This window comes from Alligator mississippiensis, chromosome 4, assembly GCF_030867095.1.
Source record: "Alligator mississippiensis isolate rAllMis1 chromosome 4, rAllMis1, whole genome shotgun sequence".
In the NCBI taxonomy this organism is placed as follows: domain Eukaryota; kingdom Metazoa; phylum Chordata; order Crocodylia; family Alligatoridae; genus Alligator; species Alligator mississippiensis.
Genome location: NC_081827.1, coordinates 21,477,126 through 21,503,385, shown reverse-complemented (window position 1 = coordinate 21,503,385; position 26,260 = coordinate 21,477,126). Strand labels below are relative to the sequence as shown.

The following is a 26,260-nucleotide window of genomic DNA, read 5'->3' as shown; positions in this document are numbered from 1 at the left end:
GTGGGATGCTACCTGGCTAAGTAGTCCTTCCACAAAACAAGAAGCCATCTATTAAGACCTGTTCCTCAATTCTCGTTTCTCAGCATAATCTGGACCCAGTTGAAGTTCCCATGTGAAAGATCTTTGATTAGTTGAATCATGAAGGAAAAATCTCATCATAAAGTGCATATATACCTACAGGAGGGTTCACACTGTCACCATCTTAGCAATTTACTGGAGGGGGAAAGTACCTCTCTTTTCTATTTTGTGCCGCATCAAAGTGTTAACCCTTGTAAGTAACGCTCTTGAAAGTAGATACAGCCTAGAAAGAACTTGATTCTTTTCTCTTAAAATGAGCAACTGAATTGTTGGCTAAGGTCTAGTGATGCATCTTGTGTAGATGCACATGAAAAATCCCAACTTTTGATTTATAGATTCCAGGTTGACCTTGCAAGGGATGAGTCAGAAAAAAAAAATATTTTCAGACTGAGTAAATCTGATATAGGTAAATTGAAATTTGGTAACCACAGAAACCTGAAATATCACTTTTACTCCATTTTCAGATCAAAATTAGAGTTTATGTAAGCTTTCCTTAAGCAGTGAAACTGCTTCAGAATTTACAAGATTTCATAGGTTTTAGGGTCGGAAGGGACCTATTAGATCATAAAGTTGACTCAATGCTCTAGGCAGCAAAGAGTGCTGGGGTCAGATGACCCCAGCCAGGTCTTTGTCCAGTCTCCTCTTAAACACCGCTAAGAAATGACCCCAGCTGACTTCCTGTCCTTTGGGCAGGGGGCTGGACTCCATGATCTTCCGAGGTCCCTTCCAGCCCTAATGTCTATGAAATCTATGACAGGGGACAGCACCACTTCCCTTGGAAGCATATTCCATATTTTGGCAACCCTCACGGTAAAGAATTTTTTCCCGATGCCCAATATCAATTTTTTCTCCTTCAGTTTGTGGCCACTTCTAGTTGCCCCAGTGGGTGCCCTGGTAAACATTGTATTCTGTATTTCCTGCTATCTCCCTTCTCTCCCCCCCCCCCCCCCCCGATGAGTTTGTAGATGGCCACAAGATCACCTTCTCTTGTGGAGGCTGAAGAGATTCAGGTCTCTCAATCTGTCCTTGTAGAGTTTTTCCTGTAGGCCTTTAACCAGACGAGTGGCCCTCCTCTGAACCCTTTCTAGGTTACCTACATCCTTCTTGAAGTGCAGCGCCCAAAACTGGATGCAGTACTCCAGCTGCAGCCTAACCAATGCCTCGTAGAGGGGAAGTATCACTTCCTTCGACCTGTTTGTGATGCACCTACTTATGCAAGAAAGAGCACAGTTAGCTCTACTTATTGCTTCATCACATCGGTGACTCGTGTTCCTTTTGGAGTCAACTACAACCCCAAGATCCCTCTCTGCTGTTGTGCTAGATGCACATCCCTAAATCATAGTGTAACAAAACAGGTGGTTTTCTTGTCTCGTTAGATAAATATTATATTCACCTAACTAAAAAAAAAAAACTAAAGAACTTTTCATTCATGTAACACACTTAGTAAAGCTAAGTTCTGCTGCATATTTTGCCACTTTGTGACAGGTGAAAAGAAATCTGGTGCAAGTTGTTTACTTGTAAATAAGTTGGAAACTGATTTGCTCTAGTTTTGCAATGTGTAATGTAAAATACTATCTTAAAGAATTTTGAGGGTTTATTTGAAGTAGTTTACTAGGATGTCACTCAAAGTTTGAGTAACTTTACCCTTGCCTGTACCTGGTTGTTTTTACTAATGCAATCTGATCTCTAGAATTTCATTAGAAGGATTCAGTAGACTGGAATTCAGTAAATTTTATTTCTGTTTTTCAGAATGTTTGATGTGGGAGGCCAGAGATCAGAGCGAAAGAAATGGATTCATTGCTTCGAGGGTGTTACAGCAATAATCTTTTGTGTGGCGCTTAGTGATTATGACTTGGTCCTAGCTGAAGATGAGGAAATGGTAAATTGACTGTAGTTTTGAAGGAAAAAACTGTCAGAGAGGTGGAAACTAAATAAGTTTGAAAGAAAAGTTAAGCATCTTAATGCGTAAATCTAATGTTATTTTCCATAAATATATACCTCATTTTCTCTCATTCAACCCACCCCCAAATAACATTTGTGCCCTGCTTTTGGGAAGGCAGAATGGAGAAAGAAGATTTTTTTTGCAGAATGCTGGCTTCACGGAGCAAGGGCAGAGCCTAATCTTTAGTTTACTTGCACCCCTTTTTCTGTGTAACTAAAAGCTGAGATCCTAGCTACTGCTGAAGACTGGTTTCCATGGGTGCTCTATGATTTTGAAAAGAGCTGAAGAGTCTCTTTTGAAATGGGAAAGAAGAGACCAGTAACAACTTGCAGACAGTAAAGAGAAAGGTTAGCCCTAAGAGTTTGTAGTTTGATTAGTGGAACATCAAGGCTATGAAAAAGGAGAGCAAATTTGATTATAGGTATGTTGAAATTGGTACCAACAACCACCTGAAAAATAACTTACTCTATTTTTCGTCAAAATTAGTGTTTTATATAAAGCTTTGTGGAATAGAAGTGGGTTGCTTCTATTCTGGACAGAAAATCAATTTTTCTGCTTATATTGTGCACCCCAGTTTTGGAGGACAAATTTTTTGGGGAAAAGGTGCCTACAGTATGCGAGTAAATGTGGTAATCATGCACTTTGAGTGGGTGGTAGAAATAGTAGAAAATAGATGTGCCATATTTGATTTCCAGCTTCTCTAAGAACAGTTGTACAGTAACCAGTTTTCAGTTAAATGTCATTGAATTCTATTTAATAAATATTTTTCTTAATATTTGCAACTGTGTACAGAAAAGAAACTAAGTTTTAAAATTATTAACTGTTATGCAAAACTACATTTATAACACGATGAAGGTGAAATGGAAGGGGAGATAATTTGTGAGAACCCCACCAAAAGCATGGTTCCTGTAGTTCCTTGTCCATTGATGTTTGTATCCACAATTTCACACATCACTTGTGTGACAGGTTCCACGAGTCAATATGCAAAACCATTGGTCTGATGTAATATATTAGTGGTTTGACTCTTGTTAAATCAAATATTTCCTTATTTCACTAATAGAAGAGTATCCTTTAAATTACAGAATCGGATGCATGAGAGCATGAAATTGTTTGACAGCATCTGCAATAATAAATGGTTCACAGATACATCCATTATTCTTTTCCTAAACAAGAAGGATCTCTTTGAAGAAAAAATCAAAAGGAGTCCTCTCACTATTTGCTACCCTGAATATGCAGGTATTCTATTACTGGAGGGGGCTTTTGTTTGGTTGGTGGTTTTTTACACAAGTTGTTTTTTATTGCTTGTGATGCTGGAGCCAGTAAAAACAATGCATCTCTATTTGGAGGTCCAAAGTTGTTCAGTTAGGAGGGCCCATTTTACATATATATGGGACCATTTACATTTTTTTACATATATACAGTAAAAGCTGTGTTAACCAGCATTTAATTAACCAGAACACACTATTAACCGGAATTTCTGGCCAGCCACATGTGGGAGGGGGGAGGCAAAGCTCTCATGCAACAGGGAAAGCTTGCTGCCACCCACCACCCTGTGTTGCCACAGCTCCACGTTCCCCCGCCTCTCCCCGCTCTGCATCAGTATATTAAAGTATGAGCTGAATTATGCTTTCACTCCCATAAGCTTTCTAGAGCTGTCAATATGAGTAAAACAAAGAGGCTTTAATGCTACAACTGCTCATTGTGGACTAGGAGTGCTTTTGATAGGCAGTACTTGTTATCTCTTGACTACTGCCAGTAACACTGTGAAAAGTCACAATTTAGTCTAAAAATATTCCAAAGTATAGTTAACTTTAGCTGAAAGATAGATAGATAGAAAAGTTTCCCCTTTATTTATTCCTAAATTTGGCAATTTCAGTGTCTTTACAGCGATAAGTAGATATATTGTAAAGTGTTGTTTAGCTGGGACAGTTTAATTGATAACGTTAACCAAACATTACAATATTTAATTGGAATCAAAAAACCCTTGTAATAATACTGGAAAAATTGAAAACGGATGCCTAAACCATTTTTCTAAATGGGTACAAGGTTTGGATACAATTTCAAAAAGTCACACAAATGTTTAGCTCATAGGAGGTTGAACCTAATAGGAGGTTTTTGAGGTGTATGATAAATGTCTGTGTGAGGGCTTCTATATGCAACTAGAAAAAATGTGTGTAAATACAAAAAATAAAGGTTTGTTTATTTGGAAGGAAGGAGTGATTTTATTCAGGAGACTGCTGCTAGCAAAATTCAATAGTAATTTTAACATTCATTCAGCATTAATTGCCTAGCCATTTTTCCTTCAGATAAAGTTAGTTGAGTTTTTAGACTTCTGGATGTACCCTTCAGCAAAGGCTACATGCTATAGCTTATGCTATACAATGAATTCCTGTACTATTGTACAGGAAATACTGAAGGGAGTGAAAAAGAAAAAGAGGAAATAGACCATAAACAAGTTTAGGTATTTGAAAGAGTTGAAAGTAAGCAGATAGAATGAGAGGAGCGTCCTGCCTTGCCCCAGCCCACCTACAACAGTGTCATGGAAGGAAATGTTGCTTGTTTGTGGACTAATTATAACCCCTTAATTGACCAACCATTTTTTCCTTCAGATAAAGTTGGTTTGAGTTTTTAGACTTCTGGATGTACCCTTCAGCAAAGGCTATATGCTATAGCTTAAAACAATAGTTGTGATGGAACCATAAACCAGCATAAGTTTCTTCATATTTAAATAATTCTCCAGTGCTTCTTTAAGAATAGCTGATGACTTCATTTCAAGTACACAATAAATATAGCATTTGTTGTACTAAATTTATGGAAGGGGTGTGATGAATGGAAATGAATTGATCAGTGAGATTTGTTCTGGTCTCAAATCCTAATTTATTGATGAACACACAAACAATATCAATATTTTAAGGAAGGCTTTTAATGCAACACTTAACCTTTTAAGCAAGCCCTAACAGTCAATATAATATTCTCAGACAAGTTTTCTGATGGATACAGTTCAATTGGCCAAGCATCTGTCACTGCCCCAGGGTTTGGTCATTGTTGTTTCTTTTCCTGTGTGCTGCTCTTCTCCAACTTTAAGTTTTTTCCTAGGTTTTTATACATCTTTTTTTACAGTTCTGTATGTTTCACAGGTCATAAATATTCACCAGTCATCTTTCACAGTAATCATTTTCTTGCCACGCTGGCTGTATCCTACAGTCTTGGACTGTTAAACCACATCCTCTTTTAACTTTTTGCTGACATGAATTGTATAAAAAGGTCACTGTAACTCACTGGCCCTTACGTTTAGTTTGTTACACTAATTATGTCAAGGCAAAAAATGACATTGCTTATGCTAAGCATTTTGCTAAAGTGGCTTTCAGGTCTACACAATATTGCTACTTCATTTTAAACTTGCTACCTATGGATACCCTTTTTTCTTCCATGCAGGATCAAATACTTACGAAGAAGCTGCTGCATATATTCAGGGTCAATTTGAAGATCTGAACAAGAGAAAAGATACAAAGGAAATTTACACTCATTTCACATGTGCCACGGATACCAAGAATGTGCAGTTTGTTTTTGATGCTGTAACTGATGTCATCATAAAAAATAACCTTAAAGACTGTGGCCTGTTCTAGGAATTTCCACTCAATGGTAATTGGTGTTCCTTTAGCAGAATCCTAAACAGGGCTCTACAGTATTTTGAATCAGTGCTATAAAGCATTTGTAAATAGACATCAGAACCTAATTCTCCTAATCTTATTTTTAGGTCTGAAGAATGGCTGACTCCACACAATTCTAATGTGATGCGTTTCAAGGTGAAAGAATCCAACCAGCTTGTGCTGAATGATAGACCAGTACTGTATTTGCCTGTTTTCACAGCTTTATTTATGTCTGTCTTGTAAATTTAAATAATTTAGGTAACACTGAAAGGTCTCTTGACTGTATGGATACTTGTAGGAATGTTGTTTGTATAAACATTGAACATAGCTCAGTGTCCTGTAAGTCCATGTTTTATGAGAATGCTCTGACAGGGGACATATATTTTTGCTTTTTGTTTATTTAAATGTCTTCTAAAAAACAATTTTCTTTTTTTATTTTAAATATGCATGCTGCCTTACTCTTTGGTAGATTTTGCAAAACTAAAAGATTAGGCTTTTTGATGACCTAAAAGATTCTTACACTTGTTTAGATTTGAAGGGACATTGTCAATTCATATTTGTTCTTTAATCTTTTTTGAAAAAGAACTTGTTTTAAAACAAAAAAAGGACAGAGGTTTTCTGTGATTTTTTTTTTTTTTAACCTGTCAGTGGAAGCAACTGATAGTAAAACAGTTTATAATCTGATAATTCAAATATTGCATTGAGATGTTAATGCAAAGGGGTTGTTTTCTGCTTGCCTCAGCAGAGCTAGAATCTGGATTTTCTTGTTTTGCATTTTTGTCTTAACAGAATGTAGTTTTACATATTAGATAACCATTAAAATTTGTTCTTTAAAAAACAATAAAACAATCAGACTAATTGAATCATATACTGAATTTTTCTATTACAAATTATATAGCTGTTAATGAAATCAACGTCTTGGATATCATAGTATGATAGTTTGCAAATGTTGACTTTTTAATAGTTACTACTGCATAACTTTTTTTAATTTGACAATGTTCCTTTAAATGTTATTTCATAGAATTTCCTTTTAGTTTAATTAAACTTTTGCTGTAATGATTTTCTGTATTAGACCTGCATTGTGCATTACCTTTATGGGTGGGGGTGTTTTTTATACATTTAAAAATGGGGAAAAATAATTTGTAAATAAGTTCTTGGATGGTTGTCCTTATCTTTCTTTTTTATCATCTAAGAAATGTGAACATAGGTTTAAAAATATTGCTTTCTATAACAGTGGGAACATTCCTTGTAGCTATTGTGCACCCGAATTCTTTATCCCTATGAGAAGGAAAAATGATTTTGAATCTGTTACTAGTTTTCCATGTTTTCTTAGGCAAATGAGTTTAGAAGTGTTTTGTTTAAATGTAACATTTTAATCCATTATGCTATTTTTGATAGTGTCTCTTTTTCATTTAGGGCTGTCAGATTGCCCCAGTAATTCTTGTCTGAGATCTTTTTCATTTTTGGCAGGTTCTGTTACTTTTTATGGAATTTATAAATGCTTTCAAGTGAAAGAGTAGAAGACTGGTAACATTAATATATTCATTATATAGTTGATTGAATGTGTTCATATCGAACATGCTAATTAGCAGTTATGGTAAACAGTTTGTACATCCTGGCCTATTTTAAATTCTGTTTTGTCATGCTGTATTCATAGCTGATTTTATGTATCATAGAAATACTTTAACAATTGTATTTATATCCATCTCATTACAGCTGTTTTTGTACTTTTAATGTAAAAAAAAAAAATTGGGATCAATCAAATTACTAAAGATTTATTAGTCTGAATTCTTTGTGCCTTGCCTGAAGGAGGAAACAAACAAACAAACAAACAAAAAAAGATGTTCATAAAATTTGTGGATGGAAGACTTGCCTCCACTTTGTGAAAATAAATGGGTCATAAGAATAAAAAAAACCTGAGTAATTTCACATCACCATTATGTAAGAATTGTAAAAAACGAGCACAAATTGTTCACCATGTTGATGAATTCCTGAAACTTTATCCAGTGTAATTGTTGTAAACATCTTAATAAATTTTTTAAAAATTTTATTTGGAGATTTTTTTTCTGAAGCAGGTACAATATTTTCCCCATTTTTGTGTTAAATAATTATATTGGATATGCATCTCACAAGCACCTCCAGTCTAGACTTATGAACATTCCTCTCCTGATCTGATAGGTTGGCAGCCAGTCTTCACATAGGCTTCATACAAAAGCTGATCATTTTGGTTCAGCTCAGGGATAAGCAACCCCCAAAATGCATGCCAATTAGAGGCTCGTGGAGACATTTTTCCTGGCACACCCGAAGGCGTGCAAAGAAATTGTTAATTTTTTTTTTTTTTTAAGTTGCTGCTCCGGGATCTCTGGAGCAGCCACAAGTCCCTGCACTGTGGCAGGCACCAGGGCTGGAGTCAGGAGAACACAAGCAGGGTTGCTGTCTGTCTTGCTGCCCCCACCCCCTATCCCTGAGCTGGCCCCTGGAAGGGAGCTGTGGGGTGGGTGGGCCCAGGGCCCAGGTAGGCATTGCGCAGGGCTGCTGCGCTGGAGGCTCCTAATGGGTATGAGAGCCCTTGGCCTTGCTTGGGCTTGTACAGGTGGAAGCTCTGTCCCATCCAGGTGGGGGCAGTACGGGGGGAGGTGCCCGTGGGCAGGTCAGCCCCCAGGTGAGGGCAGCACTGGGGTGCTACGAAAGGGCACCAGGCTCTGGAGGGAGGCTCCCAGCTCCAGCTTTGGTGTCTCTGCATGCTGGGCACAGTGTGAGCAGGGTGGAGTCACCCCTGGTGCAAAGGCCTGGGTGCAGGAGTCCCCCACCAGGCCCCAGGAACAGCCACCCTGCTGCCCCAGCCTTTCTAGACACTGGCCTTACCCACTTGCAGCTCCCCTCCAGGAGCTGGGGCCAGGGCCAAGGCTGGCATTGGACATGGCTGCTTTGCAAGGTGGCTGCACTGCAGGCTCCTGCCCAGCTTTGCCCTAAGCACTATTTATGGCAGCTATCCTAGGGGCCTCCTGTGGCCAGGGGCGGCTCCGCCTCTAGTGCTGTGTCTGGTGTGCAGGGAGTCTCTGTCTCATCACATGTTTAACAAAAAAATACACAAGTACAAAGTAGTATATGAAGCTTCATTTATTGTCACCAGGTTTAGAAATTTTAGAAAACCTGGTATTTACCATTGGAAAAAAACCAACATTTATGATTATTATCTATGTTAATATGCAGTGTGTCCTGCCATGTACCCCCAGCCCCAGTTTTATTTTTTCTGGCATGCTGGCATTCTGGCACCTTTCAAGGTAGACACCGCAGTCTTTTCAGCACTCTGGCCAAAAATGTTGCCTACCCAATAGCAGATATTGATTCTTTAGTAAAAACCAGACAAGTCTATGTAAGGTTTATGAAACAGTCTGTATAAAAGCTGTTCACGTTTCTTGTTCTTTATTTTCCCTCCCTGCCCTCTGTCCTCCTTTGCTCTCCCTATCACAAAATTAGAAAAGCATGTACCAGAGAACCTAGGCTTATTCCTCCTCGAACAAAACGCTAAACACTTTGGGTGCCTGTAGACATGCAGAGATGTTGCTCTGATGTGCTATAATTGCAGCGTGTTAGATCAAACTGTATTAGCATGCCCTAGCAGCCTCTACATCTCGTGTATCAGTGTCCCTGTGCTCAAAATGGTGGTGGGGGGGTACTTTAACTAAAGCTCATAGAATGATATCTTCTAATTTAAAGTGTCCCCTTTCTCTCCCCTGCCCCCCACGCCTCTGGAGCATGTGCAAATGCACCCTTTGGTTCCAACGTCCAGTTGATATTCATCACTCCATCCTGTGATCTGCTCTGGTACTCTAACCTAAGGTAGGCTACCTCTTCCCCTTCAAAATCTACCAAGCATTTTGGAGAATCAGTTCCAGGTGATCTTCCCAGACCTATTGTCTCTACATCTGGGAGGTTGAAGACTAGCTGATTAAGTTCTGCAGATAATAGCTGTTTAATGACCTGTAACTACAGCCTTAGAGCCAAAGCAGAATGCCACTTTTGGAAGAATGTGTTTTCATGAATCCATTCAGATGCATTCATCCCCCAGATTCTTCTCTTCCTTATACTTTTGAAATATTTATTGCCTTTTTAGATGCTCAAGATTCACACTTGATCTCTATCTCTATTAGAGATCATCTTGATATTGAATGTCTGCTCATCTTCCACCTGTTGAAAGACTTGGAAAAGCCTTCAGAGGTTTTTAAAGACTTATTTTATAATCTAATTAAAGAGCCATTACTTACCAGAGGCCCATTTTGTTTAATGGAATTTCCCTGTCACCTTCCCACGCTCATTATATCACTAATTTGTGAAACTGATATTTTTCTTGTGATCACCTCAGCTTGCAGGTTGAATAAAATAAAATAGTTTTGCCAAAAGTTTTCACACTTTCATATAAATTTATTTATATCTTCCCCCAATTTTTTCCTAAACCACATGATTCTCCTATAAAGGGTAAATTCCATTCATTAGGTGTTCTAAGGACTGTATCCTTTCATTTTCCAAACAAAGTCATTTAAATCATCTAGACTTTTTGTAGCTCTTGATGACAAGTGTACAGAGAAGGGTGTTTCCTCTCAATGGGTTATAGAAAGCACATTGAGATTTGTGGCGGTATTGGAGTACGTAATACTTGGACTCAGTCAGTGTCATTAGTCTTGATTACTGAGCTATGTAGACTACCTACTTGGACGCTAGTTTATACATGTTCTCATTGTTACTCTGTTGCAACTTCTGAATCACATGACAACTTGGAAGGGTTGTTCTACAGTTATATGAGACTCCTGTTATTTGCTACGTCGGGAGGTAAGTGTAAGTTATTTGCTTCCTGCAGGCTCTATATGGACAAAATGTCAAAGAAAGAGTTTACTTAAATGTTTTCCTTTTATGTTGGTATGGAGTCCTTACCTGGCTTTCTGTTTTACTGAAAGAAATGAATGACAATTTGATTTTCTTAGTCCTTTATACCAGTGGCACTAAACCTATTGGCCCTACAGGTGAGATGAGTGATGTGGGGCCAGTTAGTAGGTCAAACTGGACCCTGTGCACCAGCGTGGCAGGGCCTGCATCGCCTCCATCCAGTCTCGTATGTAGGGATCAGACTCCGGGGACCTTGCACCATCCCCAATTGAGCACACGGGGCTCCTAACAGTCCAGAAGATGTGGTGCGAAGGGCGAGATCTGACCTGCAGGATGGGAGTGAAGCACCTTTCTTTATGCCTTTCGCTGTAAAGGTGTGCAAAGATGTCAAGGCCTGACTAATAGGTTCCCAGATTGTGTGTTTGGGATATACACATTTAATGTGGGATACATATGGGCAAAAACATCTGAAAAGTAACTCCTCTTTTTCAGGTTGGACACAACAAAGAATGTTTCACATGATTTAAATTAGACCAGTATTAAAATGCTACTTTATCTTTAAAGTGGTGGTATCTGTAGATACTGGAAATACCTCCAAACTAAGTAGCAAAACTTCCCTGACACACTCGTGTATTCTAATTTTTTGTTATGTCTAAAAACATGACTGCACCCTTTCACCGTTCTCCATACACTTTTTTTCCCTGGTCTAAGCAATTGGTGTGTGGTTTTTTTTATTATTATTAACTGATGGCATTTAATATCAATTTCATGGAGGTCTGTTTCTTTTTAAAATGTATTAAAGAGCATCCTAACCGTTTTAAATTTGTTTTTAATTTGTTTCAAGCACTTTCTGTATGTTAATCTAGTATAGAATATATGAGCAATATACTAGAGTAGTTCTCCTGGGAGAACAATTGAAGCAAAAGTTTATTTAAAGGAATAAGGCTCATTAGAATCATAGAAATTTTTACCTAGTCTCTTTTTCTGTCTCCATCTCTTTTTCTTTTTTCTTTTCTTTTTGGTGTGTAGTCTTAATTTTAAAGGAATTTTTGGTGATATCTTTTAATGGACCGGCTGTATATTTGGGAGAGATTCATAGATTCATAGATTGTAGAGTCAGAAGGGATCACAATGGATCATCGTGTCCGACCCCCTGCCCCCGGCAGGAAAGAGGACCAAGGTCAGATGACGCCAGCCAGGTGACTATCAAGCCTCTTCTTGAAGACCTCCAAGTTAGCTGATAGCTCCACCTCTCTTGGAAGCCCATTCCAGATGTTAGACAACTTTCAGACACTAATTGTCTTTTTTCTAGTTTGGGAAACAGGAGCTTTGTTCTTCAACCAAATATTTATCTACCTAATGTAAGACACAGCTGTGACTTATGAGACACCAAAGCAGGAAAATAAAGTTGTATAATGCGCACCCTCATACCTCTCTGCAGACTACCCATGTCATAATTCAGGACGGTGTTAAGTTCCTTACTTAACAAAGTGAAATGAAATATTTATTTTCATAATTTAGGAAGGATTCTTTTGGGTTTAATTGTTGTACATGGGGATCTTCTAAGAATGATACTCTATATATTTTAATGCATGTTACTTTACATTAACGTATTTCCTAACTTCAGTTCTTCTGGGTTTATGTTGTGGTGGGTGAAATGTAACTCTGAATCTAAATATCCATTTTTTCAGATAGGCTGAACACACTTTCTCATATAGACATGACACTACAACTTTAGAGTTGTTTCCAGTGCAGCTAGTTACTATTTTGATAGACTGAATAATTTTGGTCATGTTCAACTTAGAAATATAATTATGGAAATTCAGTAGAACAGTATTTCTGCTGAAGTTTTGAAGTAGTAATGTTGTTTCAGAGCTGCTGCTTTGGTTCACTTGCATGAAAACAGCACGTTAAGAAGGGAGGGTCTTGTTGACAGGGTGTTCATTTAAAAGGGATTCCCAAATGCAAGTTGACTTGCAAAAGGAGTATACTTTGCATCTTAAGGTTTTCATCCCATTCTAGTCTCTGCGTGTGTCTTAAAAGTTTTGACAGATTTTTACCTTGCAAGCAATACACCTAAAGAAGAACAAGTTTAAGTCCTGTATCTTTAGGAATTCTTGCATCACATTCTCCAGTATATCAAATCATAGGTAAAAATTGATTTTGAACCTGTGTAACTGGTAGATTAAGCATTTGAGAAAAAGGATGAAAAAGCAGTTATTTTAAGGATGTAATTTAGGATATGGCCCATTTATGCTTGTTTGTTGTTCTCCCTAGTTTACTGTTATATCATCTTGTATTAGGGCAGAAGTCCAGGATGGTTTGTGCTGTTAAGGGACATGAGGACAGGGTCACATGAAAGAAAAAAGAAGCTTTAGAGGGTGAAACTCATGGTGATTCATAGAAATCTCCTTAAGTTATACCGATCCAGCCAACCCAACAGTTGTTAGCTGTTGGATTGGGAGAGTAGAGGATTGGCTCCTATTTGGGGCAGATTTAGGGAGAGAGGCTGTGTCTTCCCTTGGTTCTTCCCCAGTGTCTTTTTCCCCTGGGTCTCTTCCCCTGGGTCTGCCCACATTCCCACAGCTCTGTTGCTGTCTCTGGATGAGAGGTGGAAGAAGTCAGGGAAGGGACTTGTTGTTCTGTGGTTTTCTTAGCCCGTCTGGAGTGGTGACTAAAGGCAGGAAGATTGGAGCACCCCATTCCCCAAGGTGAGAGGCTTCAATCCATACCCCCACCCCCCTCATTCTAGCAGGGCTGCGAAAACCCCAGAAGGGACCACCTCCTCCCGTCCAGAGACAGCAGCTCAGCTAGGCTGCTGTTGCAGCCAAACCAGACAGAAATTAATGAAGTCACTCCACTTAGGAGCATCTTCATTTGAACCCTCATACAATGAGGGTTAAGTTGTCACATGATCAGAGGGTTCTGCAGCCATGCTCTTCTGTTTGGGCATGGCTTTAAATCACTTTCAAGGAGCCAATCTCACAACAAATGTCATTTCTGTCTGTGCCCAGAGAGAATATAATTTTTGATAATCTAACTAGTTATTGTCCAATATTGAAAGAATGTATCTTGCTGCATCTTGCTTTTTCACCAAGCCTTCAGGCAGCCCTGAGTGTTATGTGCCTGCATGCATATTCTGGCATCTGCTATCACTGTCTGTAACTCCACGGACTATTGAAGGGTTCATAAACTCCTGAACAGAAGCACTGATTTAACTGTTTCTTCAATGAAATCTGTGGCCAAATCTATACAGATATAAAGGTAATACACTTTTTTTAAGGCTAACTTTGGTTGGATATTTTTATTGTGTGGTAGCTACTAGTTAATTGCACAATACCGTTAATGTGTAGAGGGAGCCTCATAAAAAGGGAAATATGAATAAGATGATAGGAGACAGAGAAAATCTTGACAGATATATATTTAGGTATGTGAGGGAGATGAAGTAGTTATTCCAGAGAAGAGGAGGCAAGGTGAAGGGCTTGGCCTATATTTTAGTGTACAGGAATGGGGAAATAAGGGCAATTATTAGGAAGTTGTAGAAGAAAGAAAGGTGAAAGGAAACATGACTGATGACTAGAGGTGATTTGAAAAATGTCTCTCAACTCTATTTTGACAGACTAGGATTTTTGAGTAAATGAAATTTTTATGGAAATTGTTTGTTTTCCTAACTTGTTCTCCTTTAAGAAAACAGAATTGTGGTGGGTTGTCAAACTACTTTCTTCACCAATGAAAAGTTCATTTTTTGTTGAAACTTCAATTATCATTTCTTTTGTTTGTATTAACTTTCTTTTGGCTTGGAGGAACCCATTTTTAATCACTCTTTTGATCATTCAGTGAAATGTATGAAAGGGTGAGTGTCACAACAGAAGCCTCTAACTTTTGTCAATATTTGTCTGTAGACATCAATTCTTATTTTGAAGAAAGCAATTATTCTTTCTAGCTTTCAGAGGGGGATAATTGACCCATGGAAGTGAGGAAACTTATCCAAGGTGACAAAATGAGTGACTGGAAGAACCAGAAGTAGAATATTGGACCTTCAACCCTCAGGCCAGACATTTTATCCTTTCTCTTCACCAGTTCTTTCTCTTCACCAATTAATTATTTCAATAAAACTCTATTAGTTTTAAGTGCAATATTAATATAAGTTTTTAAGTATTGCTATACTGAACACACAAACATTGTTACTTACAGAGTTCAGATGCACGTTCTTAATGTACCTCTACTAAGAGAGCAGAAAAAGGCTTTACCTCAGATACAAATTCTTTTGGTGGTGTCATCTGAATTTTAACTTGGCCAACTTCTCTCTTTTCATTTCTTCTCCTGCAGGAACTTGAAATCTCTACTTAGAAGATATGCTCAAGCTTTACTTAAAAAGATCTTGTCAGATTTAGATTTTCAATTTGAGCTGAAGTCTTAAAAGACAACTAACGCAAGCAAGATTGAGATGAATATTTTATAGAAAAAAATGCAATTGAAACTTAAGACTCGTTTTATATATATATATATATATATATATATATATATATATATATATATAAAAATGGCAAAAATGCCACAATTCCTTAATCTTTGACTAACTGAAGCCCTTCCTGAGTCAGTACTGGAGTGCAGGTAACAATTAAGAAACTTAAAAGGCAAAAGTAGAAATTATATAGCAGTCCATATAAATTTGATGTTATAAATTGAAGAAGGTTGATAAGGGAAGCTAAACGGAGCAAGTAAAAATTCCCTGGCCTTCAGAACTAACAACAATAAAATGTGTTTAATTTACTGGGAAGAAAAAACCAGCAAAAACCCATTGCTACACGGAGGTGATAAAAATGTTAAGGTTGTACATATGTTTGATTCATAATTTTGTTCTGTATTTCCAAAAAAGCAGGGCGATGTGCTTGTATCACAGAAGCATAATGAAGTATATTTCTAGTCCATTAGCATTAGATCACATACACTTAAGGTGTGATTAACCGGTTAATCGTTCCTTAAGTTGTGGCCTGGCGACACATTCACACAATTAATGGTGTGATTAAAATAAGCAATGAACAAAAAATGTGTAATAACTTTGAAGCTTGTTCTAATCACACAATTAATCAAACATGTGGCCAAGTGCTCATCAACTGAGGGACTGGTACTACAGGGGTGCACCACCTGCTCCCAGCCTCGTGGCTGACAAGGCTTGCGGTGGCGGCAGCGTTCCCTGCCCTGCCCCTGCTGTGACCTTCCTCAGCTGCAGAGCTTGCGGTGGGGAGAATGCTGTCAGCTGCCTGAGCCAGTGCAGGGAAACCTGGGATCATGATCCCAGGCTCTTTGTGCACCAGGGTTAAGGTGTGATGGGAGGAAGTGATGCTTGTAGTAGTAATGTTGGTGTTTTCCATAATAAATTAGTGGTTAAAGGAGCCACCCAGGAAGTGGGAGCCTCTTCAGCCTGAGGGGATTCAAACCCATATCTTTACTTTCCATGAGACTGCCCTGATTGATCATCACCTGCTCGTATGTTAGGTCTGCTCTGGGACTCCATTTACCCCTCCTTTTGAAGGGGAATTAATGGGGAGAGAAGAATGCAAGAGTTTGGAGCCAAAAGAGATAATAAGCAAGAGGAACCATGACTAGCTCAGTGATGTGACCCGTCCCTTAAGAGTGGGGAACGTTAGGTTATGATCTTTCCACTCGGGGTTATTTCTGCTTTTATCCTGAGACTGTCTAGTGTGAAATGTACAAACTGTCCTGAGAAAAGAAACTACAACCCAGGACTCTGCCCTCACTAGGAAGCACTATTATAAGGTTTTTGTCCTGTGAATAGTTTCATTGAGGAATTTCTAAACATAAATACAGAAGGCAGAATTTGGCTCAGGAGGTTGTTAACAAAGCTCAGCAACAGGAAAGAGAAATCGGGTTCCAATGGTTGGAGGAAAGCGTTATACATGTAACAAATATGTGAAGACAAAAAAACTCCAAATCCAGCAAGAGATGTTTTATCAAAAAAATCTTGTTCATTCAGTCAAACATTTCCAGACAGCCCAATTATATTCTGTAAATCCTTTTTCTCTGTTACAAGTTCAGCTTTATATTTCCGAGTTAGGCTCAAAATAGCAATTTTTGTTGAGTCTCAGTTTTGCAGTTCTGATTTGTTTGCAGTTATTACTTAAACTTACTTCTTAGAATTAATTAGTTTTGCTTTTTGTTAAGTATTTATAGCAATTCAAGTTCCCAGAACAGACCATATAAAGTATCATTTTTATTCCCTAAACCCAGCTACCAGACCGTCAGCAGAGTTTGCATGGCAGAACACACCACTAGCGATGCAAAGTAGCTTAGGGGATAGTCAGAGTTCCAGAGAGCTTTGAACATGATACTGTATGCTTTATTCATACTTAATTTTTTCTATCACAACTTCTGAATGGGAATCTTGGGAAATTAAAGTTACTTAAAAAAAAAAAATCAAAGCCATTGAAATGTGCTTGCAGGAAAAATAGCAAATGTTAATGCTATAAATGTTGGAGAACAGTGGATTCTATTACTAGGACTAGGGACAGAAATTATACGTAAGCTGGTATAAGTGATCGGAAACCAGTTCAAATCTGTAACGTAATAGAAGTTCAGTGCACATAAACTGCTTTCAAAATGGCTGAAATTGTTTTAAGATAAACCTGGATGGATGTACTATCAGACTTAACTGATTTAGTTTAAATCGGTTTATTTAATTTCTGTCCCAGATCCCCTCCAGACTCAAGTTAACTCAGACCCTCAGCATCCCAGGATGCTTTGCACTTTGCAGGGTGGGCAGGCTAGCCTTGGCCCTAGCTGTCTGCTCCAGCCAAGCAGGGAGGCATGCTCTAGTGCCCCCTTCCCTCCCTCCAGCCCACTGCAGGCATTGCATTTCTGGAGTCAAAAGTGAATGTCTGTTCACTTATTGGTTCTATCTGTGCAGCATAGACTAACCTGTGAAGATCGAAACAATTCATCCTCAGGCTTTTGGCTGCCTGTCCTTAGCCTAGAAGTTAATAGGTGCATATTTATGTTCTTTGGCTACATTTGTCAATAACATTAAAGTAAGTATGGACAGAAAGGTATGGACAGAAAGGTAATGATCACTGTAATAGAGAACAACCAGCTACAAGTTGGATAAATCATGTGCAGCAGACTATTACACAATTCAGCTGCTTCATGCTTTGGATGCTAGGGATGGAATGAGGAGACTTCTAAAATTTCAGCTACTGTGTCACTAGTATTCAGGCATGAATAAAGGCTAAATGTATAGAGTAAGATTTTACTTGCGTCATAAAATCAGCATTGGTAAGGAAATGTATTCTATACATAACAAAGCTGAATTTATTTTCCTGCCACCCTCTGCCAATTTTCTTAAAGTGAATTATTCTACTTTAATTGCTTATATGAAGTACTAGGTTGTAACTCTATAATATGTGTAGTACAATGGGGGACATGTCACTGTATACCAGCAAAAGTAAATCAGAGAATTAATTGTGAATCAGCCACACTTTTCTTTCCCTGCTGGCTTTTACGCTGTGGAGGGAGGGGGGATATACTTATTCCTCTTCTGTCCACTAGCAGCCATGATTAGCCAGGGGTTGTTTTATTTTCTAGTTCTCACTACCTAATTCCAAACCACTTGCATGCACAGTGGAGCAATGGACTGCTTATGCTGCCAGCCATCATCTCAGTATTGAATGCAGGAGAGCTACTAATAAGCAGCGTGGCAAATGGTTTAACATGTAACACATATAGTTTGTGGTGCAGAGAAGAGTTTGTGGCACTGCAGACCACACATACCTGCCACAAAGTGTGTGTGTGTGTGTGTTTGACCTTGCCAAAACAGGGCATCCTTTTGCTGAAAATTTTATTTTATTTTCAGACATCTCCAGATCAGAATAAAATACACTGCAAAATTAATACAGCTCTGCACTGTTTTAAGTACAGATAGTTCTTAGTGCCTTGAAACCTCTGTTCTGTGGCCTGATTTCATTCATTTACCTCATGAATTTCAATTTCTGTGGAGTACATTAATTAAGCTATGACCCCAATATTCCTTTTCTATTCATTTTTTCCCCTCTTACTTCTGGATCCGCTGCTATGAAGAAATATGCCACAGAATGCACTTGAGACATATAATTCCCATAGTCTTGAGCAGAAACAAATGAGAGAGATTGAGCTAATTGGATGTTGGGAGGAAGTACAAGCCAGAAGCAGATTTGCAAGAAGCATATGGAGATGGCAAATATTATCTATGGATGTGGTATTGGATACAGCAGGTAGATAAATCTGTAAATCTTTCCAATTGATGTGGATACTATTTTGAGCATGTTGGAGATGAGGGTGGCAGTGATCACTGGGTTCAGTAATAATAACAATAGCAATAAACATAGGCATATGTAAATTAGAAGAACTAAATAATGAATGTTATTGTGGAGCAGTAGACAAACCCTGCACACTTTGTCTCTCTCTCACTCCCCTAACTGAGGGACCATCTCCCGATTTCTGTAGTCTTCAAAATAAATTAAAACTGCTATCACTACATCCTCTGTCTTATCAATGACTACAAAAATAAATTAACTCCAAACTCTATATAAACACCCATTTACAGAAGTTACTACCATGTCATGCTGGAGTGAATCTTTACCACTCACTTTCCTACACTCCCTTTCCTGCAGCTCTTCTGAGACGTCTCTAAGAGTCATTCAGGTGGTTTCACTTTCTTCTCAGACCAATGAAGTATCAGATCCAGTTTCTGAGCCCCAGCCCCTGGTTCGATTCCCCAGCTCCCTGCTTGATCCGTCTGGGAGCTGGGGCAGTTCCGCATGTCTCCTGTGGCACTGCTCAGCCACAGTCGCCCTAGCTCCCAGGCACCGTGCAGCACCCTGCCAAGCCATGCTGCACCCACCCTGCCTGTACACAAGAATGGCTGCATCAGAGCAGACTTGATCAATTTTGTCTGTTGGAGCATGGTAGTTGCCATGGTCCAGCAACCTCCTGCATCTCGTGTATCAGCATGCCCACATTTCAAAATGACAGTGAGGGCACTTGAGCTAAAGCTCGTTGAACAGCGGGGGCACTAATACATGAGACTCTGCAGCGCTTTATTTAGAGTGGCTTTTGGAGCTATTCTAATTAAAACACCACTCCCTCAACCCCCAGAGCACATGTAAAAATGTCCAATGTCCCTACTTTTGTATCACCACTTCTAACATTAAATTGGAAGAAGCAATGAGCAGGAGGAGGGCCCACCTGTCTCTTCTGCTAAATGTTTTTCAGGGACTCAAGGCAACTTTGGCCCTGAGCAGTTATCTCAGATAGTTAGATGCCCTTAGATGCATTAAGAGATGTTAAAACATAACTTGTCTACAATGTCCACAAAATTATGGGCAGCCTAGTATTAGCTAAGTATGGGCAACTCTCCAGTGGTGCTGTAATCAAACAACATGTCTAATAAAATGGGAACCTTAGTGTTATGTTTTTAATGGCAGTAAAAATGTTAGAAGTTGCTAAGTAGTCATGCTGTCAGTAATAACTTGATTCCTTCAGGAGAGTACCTACTATATACTGACAGACTAGAGACAGTTAGTGATGGATAACATAGGACCTTTTTCTCTATCATTCCTTGTCATATTACTGTGGAACCTAGTAAAACTATATAAATAAGGTTATGTCAGACTTCATATTTTAATATGATTTTACAATTGAGCTACGTGACAACCATAAAATTGAATATCCAAAGTTAAATCTAAGTTCAATTTTATTTATTTAAGCTTTTATGAGTGTACAAAGAGCAGGGCATACACAGTGCAGTACATGAGAACAGAGAGGCTTAGCTTGGTTTCTGTGCACAAGTCTTTAATTTTATTTCAACTCAGTATTCTGTGTGAATTGTATGAACACATTTTTCCAAACATACATAGGAAGAGGTCCTTTCATGCTGGTGGAAGCCATGTAAGTTTGTTACTTAATTAGTGTAATCAAATGGCAAAAGTGATTTCAGTAGGATCTCTGCCACTTAAGAGCATAAAATACTGACAGTAAACATACAGGTGTTATATTTAGATCAACCTAACCAGTTAAGGCAATCTAAATGCCCAGTCATATCGGGGCAGAGGGGTTCAGAGGGGTTAAATTTGCCAAAAAATGGTGCATCCAGTCTAAATTAGTTCACCTCTGGAGGTGCACTAACTTAAACAGAGATACGGTTAACCTGATCTCCTTAATGCCTGTATGGAGGGACAGGACAGGGAGGAAAGGTGGGGGTGTGGCGCTCTACATCAAGGAGGCATACACATCCTCATCAAGTAGCACAAGGTCAGATGGGTTAGAATACAAGGAAGTCAAGGGGAAAGGGACTTAATGGTGGGGGTCTACTACAGACCACCCAACCAAGGGGAAGAGCTAGACCGGGAATTCTTAAGTCAGCTCACAGAGGTAGTTAGGTCAAAAGACATGGTGATCGTGGGTGACCTAAACTTTCCAGACATCTGCTGAGAAGAGCAGTCAGCCAAGTCTGACTGCTCACAGGTTCCTAGCTGAAATACAGGACCTCCATCTAACCCAGGAGGTGCATAGCCCCACCAGGCGAGATGCCTTGTTGGACCTGGTGCTGGCCACAGGTGACAACCTCGTGAAGGGGCTGCAGGTGCTCAATGACCTGGGCGACAGCTATCATCACCTGCTGGAATTCACCATCCAGGGCAAGTTGGCAAAAGCCTGCAGCAAAGCAGCAGCCCTGGACTTCAAGAGGGCAGACTTCAATGAGGTAAGGAGAATAGTTGGGGAGGTACTGAGGTCCCGGGGGGGGGGGGGGGAGTCGGGTGTCCAAGAAGAGTGGTCGTTCCTTAAGGAGACGATCCTTCAAGCCCAAAGGGAGGTAATCCTAACAAGGATCAAAGGGGGCAAGAGGGCACAAAAGCCCCCATGGCTCACCAAAACCATACAGGAACGTCTCCTAGCTGAAAGGGAGGTGTACACCCAATGGAAGGGAGGGACCATCACCAGGGAGGACTATACCTTGGTTGCTCAGGGCTGCAGGGGGGTGGTCAGGAAGGCCAAGGCAGAGATGGAACTGGGACTAGCTACCTGGATCAAGGACAACAAGAAGTCATTTTTTAAATACATAGGGGATAAAAAGAGGGTAACGTGGGGTCCCTGCAAGACATGCTAGGAAATCTGGTCATCACACCAGATGACAAAGCTAACTTATTTAACAACTTCTTTGTCTCCATTTTCCTGAGCAGGGACTGGATCAACTTGCCTGCCGGGACCCCCTCAGGCCCCAGAGGAGGCACACCCAGGCCTAGGGTCAGTGAGGATCTAGTCAGGGAACTTCTGGAGGGACTGGACGTATTTAAATCAGCTGGTCCTGACAACCTCCACCCCAGAGTGCTGAGGGAATTAGCAGAGGTCATTGCAGGACCCCTGGAATGGCTCTATGAGCATTCGTGGTGATCTGGTGTGGTGCCAGATGACTGGAAAAGGTCCAATGTGGTTCCCATTTTACAAAAAAGGGAGGAAGGAGGACCCAGGAAACTATAGGCCAGTTAGTCTTACCTCGATCCTGGATAAGCTTTTTGAGACAATTATCCTGGCGCATGTCCACGAGGGGCCAGCAGGGGAGGTTATGCTTAGGGGCAACCAACATGGATTCATTAGAGGCAGGTCCTGTCAGACCAACCTGGTCGCCTTCTATGACCAGGTCACAAAATCCTTAGACACAGGTGTAGCAGTGGACGTAGTCTCTCTGGACTTTAGGAAGGCCTTCGACATCGTCTCTCACCCCATTCTCAGTAAAAAACTAGGGGACTGTGGCGTTGACACCTACACAGTCAAATGGGTCGCTAATTGGCTGGAGGGCCGCACCCAGAGAGTGGTGGTGGATGGGTCATTTTTGACCTGGAGGGATGTGGGCAGTGGGGTCCCCCAGGGCACAGTCCTCGGACCCGCACTGTTTAACATCTTCATCAGTGACTTGGACGAAGGGGTAAAAAACACCCTGTTCAAATTTGCTAACGACACTAAGATGTGGGGGGATGTGGGCATGCTAGAAGGGGGGAATAGGCTGCAATCGGACCTAGACAAGTTACAGGGGTGGGCAGATGAGAACAGGATGGATTTCAAAACTGACAAGTGCAAGGTACTGCACCTGGGGAGGAAGAACCAGCAGCACACCTACAGGCTGGGGAACTCCCTTCTCGTCAGTGCAGAGGCAGAAAAAGATCTTGGAATCATTATTGATGCCAAAATGAACATGGGCCGGCAGTGTGGGGACATGGTCAGGAAGGCCAACCACACCTTGTCATACATCCACAGATGCATCTCGAGCAGGTCCAAGGAGATGATCCTCCCCCTGTATGCAGCACTGGTCAGGCCGCAGTTGGAGTACTGCGTCCAGCTCTGGGCGCCACACTTCAGGAGGGATGTGGACAGCATGGAGGGAGTCCAGAGGAGGGCTACATGCATGATCAGGGGGCAGCAGGACAGGCCCTACGAGGAGAGGCTAAGGGACCTGAACCTGTTCAGCCTCCACAAGAGAAGGCTGAGGGGGAATCTAATAGTCATTTACAAACTAGTCAAGGGGGACCAGCAGGCATTGGGGGAGTCCTTGTTCCCCCAAGCACTACCAGGAGTGACAAGAAATAATGGTCACAAGCTGGCAGAGGGTAGATTCAGACTAGACATCAGGAGGCGCTACTTCACAGTTAGGGCGGCTAGGATCTGGAATCAACTTCCAAGTGAAGTGGTGCTGGCTCCTACCCTGGGGGTCTTTAAGAGAAGGTTAAACGAACACCTTGCTGGGGTTGTTTTACCCCAGTACTTTTTCCTGCCATGGCAGGGGGGCGGACTTGATGATCTGCTCAGGTCTCTTCTGACCCTACCAACTATGAAACTATGTGTTGGCAGCACAGCCCTGGGTCTATGCTATTCCCATCCCCCTACTGGGTTATTTTTAGCCCCACAACTTCCCCCCCCCCTCCCCTGCAGACCTGCTAGCTCCCCTGATCCAGCCAATCCCACCGTCCTCTTCCCTCCCCCTAAGTTTCTTCCACTGAATTCCCCATGCAGCTCCCAGGGGCAGCAAATGGCTGTATAATACCTTATGTGCCTACCTTTAGGTAGGGGATTCTGCCATCTGACACCACCAGGGAAGGTATCCTGCCTTATCCGCATATCGAAGTGCAACTCATAAAGACAATCTCATGGACCCAAAGGAACAGATTTCCACCTTCAGTTCTCTCTGTGGAAAAACTAAGTTTATTTTTTACCTATGGGGACTTTTTAACATCTTTAATTGTCCCTGAACCTAAGGAAGGGTGTGTGTGCCTGAAAGCTTGCAGAAAAAGATAATGTTTTTGTGATTTCTTAGTTGGTGTAATAAAATGTATCCAAGGGTTATAGATTTTTGCATACCTTTAGGTAGTCAGTTTTGAAAACAGATCACATTCAGTGCAATTAGTGCAATCCACTTCAACATACACTCATTTAACTGTGTTGGAGCAGCATCATTATTATACCTTAAATAAACATAGGCTGATTAATAATCAAGAAAAATATTTTTTTAAATGTGGTTGCTGTAAACATTAAATGCTAGCTGCTAAAGGATAACAATGACAGTTTTGAAATGTTTCAAACTTTATAAACAATCCCTATGAACGTGCTGCTTTCAAAGACAGCTTTGGGATTTTTGAAACCACTGACATTATACCATTTCATACAAACTAAGGATTTGGTCCATGAATTTTTAGAAAATGGGAGTACTAACCTGTGCTTTCCTATCTGTAATCTCTCTAAAGTAACCACTTTTCAATGGTGAAAAAAATATCTGAAGTACTTATTATGGCTGGTCATGAATCTAATGTATTTTCAGTGTGAAAGTCCAACATTTAAAGAAAAAATTCCAAAAAACAGAATAAAAAGTGAAACCTTTAACATTTCTGAGGGGGTGAATATTTCAAATACCTTTTATTCAGAAATATTGAAACATTTTGATTTAGTCACGTTGAATGTTTTTGTCTTGATAATGCTGAAACATTTAATTTTGATTTTTCAAATCATTTTTTTCAATCAAAGCATGTTATGTTAAATATGAACATAATACAATTAATGTTATAATGCAAACATCAAAACATAATGACTTGACATTATCAACTCAAACTCAGTGGTCTCAGCATTATTGAAATGAAATGTTCTGACCTTTCAAAATCAAAATAAGAAAGCTGAAACAAACAATTTCAAAATGTGTTGTTTAATGTTTAATTGAAATCGACAAATTTTATTTCAACATTTATAGGAGGAGATTATTATGTTGAAAAAATGTCAGCCAGCTCCAGTATTGAAACATTAAAACATCTGTGTTGTCCATCATGTAATATTAGTGACCTGTACCTCCATGGTGATGTAGGGGTGCCAAGCACATTGGAGACATAGATACAGTGTAAAATAGAGCATGAGGTGGACAGATTATGTGTGTGTACACCTAAAACACACCAGCATCTTGAGGCATTCACAGTCTTCCTGGGGGGTGGAACACATGACATGATGCAGTTAGGCATCTATCCACTCCCGATAAGTGGTAGCATATATGTACTCATAGGTTGCCTACTGACCTCTGTCTATTCCTAAGCCTGGAGCTGTAACTGGGCTGATATTTAAGGTGTGGCAGCAGGCAAGCATACTCTTGCCATGACAGTCATTTTTCAGAAATTCATGTTTTCTGTGTCCACTTGTGACTTGCATTTCTAGATTTGTGGGCAATCAATGTAAAAGAAAAAAGAAAGCTTTTTCAAAGTATTTTAATAATGTTGATGATGCTGGATTCCTGAGGAAGCCTGTGAATGTGCTTCAACTTTTCTTCTATCAAAGGACTTTTGTGGCAACTACTCCCTGCTGCCACCCCATACTCTTTAGGGTGTGGAAGCTGCTCAGTTGTGGGTGGCTGGAGCTAGGAAATGCTTGATGTTGTGCCATAAACACACGCTCCTGTGAATTCTTGCTGTTTGAGAAAAGCTAAGGAGGGTGGTAAATCAATGTGATGAATGGGATATGCCATGAATGATGGTTTCACCCGACTATTTTGATTAAATGTGGATGGAAAAAGGTAATTTCCTTTTGCCAAAGACCTTGGGTATTTTGTAATACAATTCCATTCCAATTTAGAATGAAGCCTAAAAAATGTCAAAGTTCTCTATGAATGCTAATGGCAGAACCCTGGCTTGGGGCTGTCTACTTTCCAAGCTACCCCAGAGCTGTAGATCCCGGAAGCTTTGGATATCCAAGCCCCAGTCAGGATATCCTTGAGCTGTAGGTCTGGAAGTGCTGGACTAAATAAAGAAAAACAACACGGAATCCCAAGCCTAAAAACTAGGTTTACTTGGGCCTCTTGGGTGCTTTAAGGCTGTCTCAACAGGAGCATTAGATGCAAGACCTGGAGATGACAGTGATTGGGTATTATGTAGAGTATTGTGTGAAGATTTGACCACATTTAAAAAAAAGGCACAGAGAAATTAGAAAGGGTCAAAAGGTGGGCAACAAAAATGATAAAGGCTTTGAAAGGCAAGTCATACCAGATGAGGTTGAAGGAAACACTTTTGTTCAGCTTGTGGAATAGATGATGAAAAGCAGACGTGATAGCAATCTAAATATTTAAAGGGTTCTATAAAGAAGAGGAAGAGTTGCTCTCTTGATGTACAGAGCAGGTCGTGGGCCAGTGGCT

General features: G+C 40.0%; 1 protein-coding gene across 1 annotated transcript in view; it reads left to right on the top strand.

Moving 5' to 3' along the window:
* Window positions 1-7,720, top strand: part of GNAI1 (G protein subunit alpha i1) — a 47,165-nt gene extending 39,445 nt beyond the window's left edge. Inside the window, exons 6-9 of the mRNA XM_006274677.4 lie at window positions 1,828-1,957; window positions 3,103-3,256; window positions 5,456-5,662; window positions 5,778-7,720. Coding sequence (XP_006274739.1) covers window positions 1,828-1,957; window positions 3,103-3,256; window positions 5,456-5,646 — 475 coding nt within the window. The 3' untranslated portion in view covers window positions 5,647-5,662; window positions 5,778-7,720. The remainder of the gene's footprint in view (window positions 1-1,827; window positions 1,958-3,102; window positions 3,257-5,455; window positions 5,663-5,777) is intronic.
* Window positions 7,721-26,260: the final 18,540 nt, after the last annotated feature.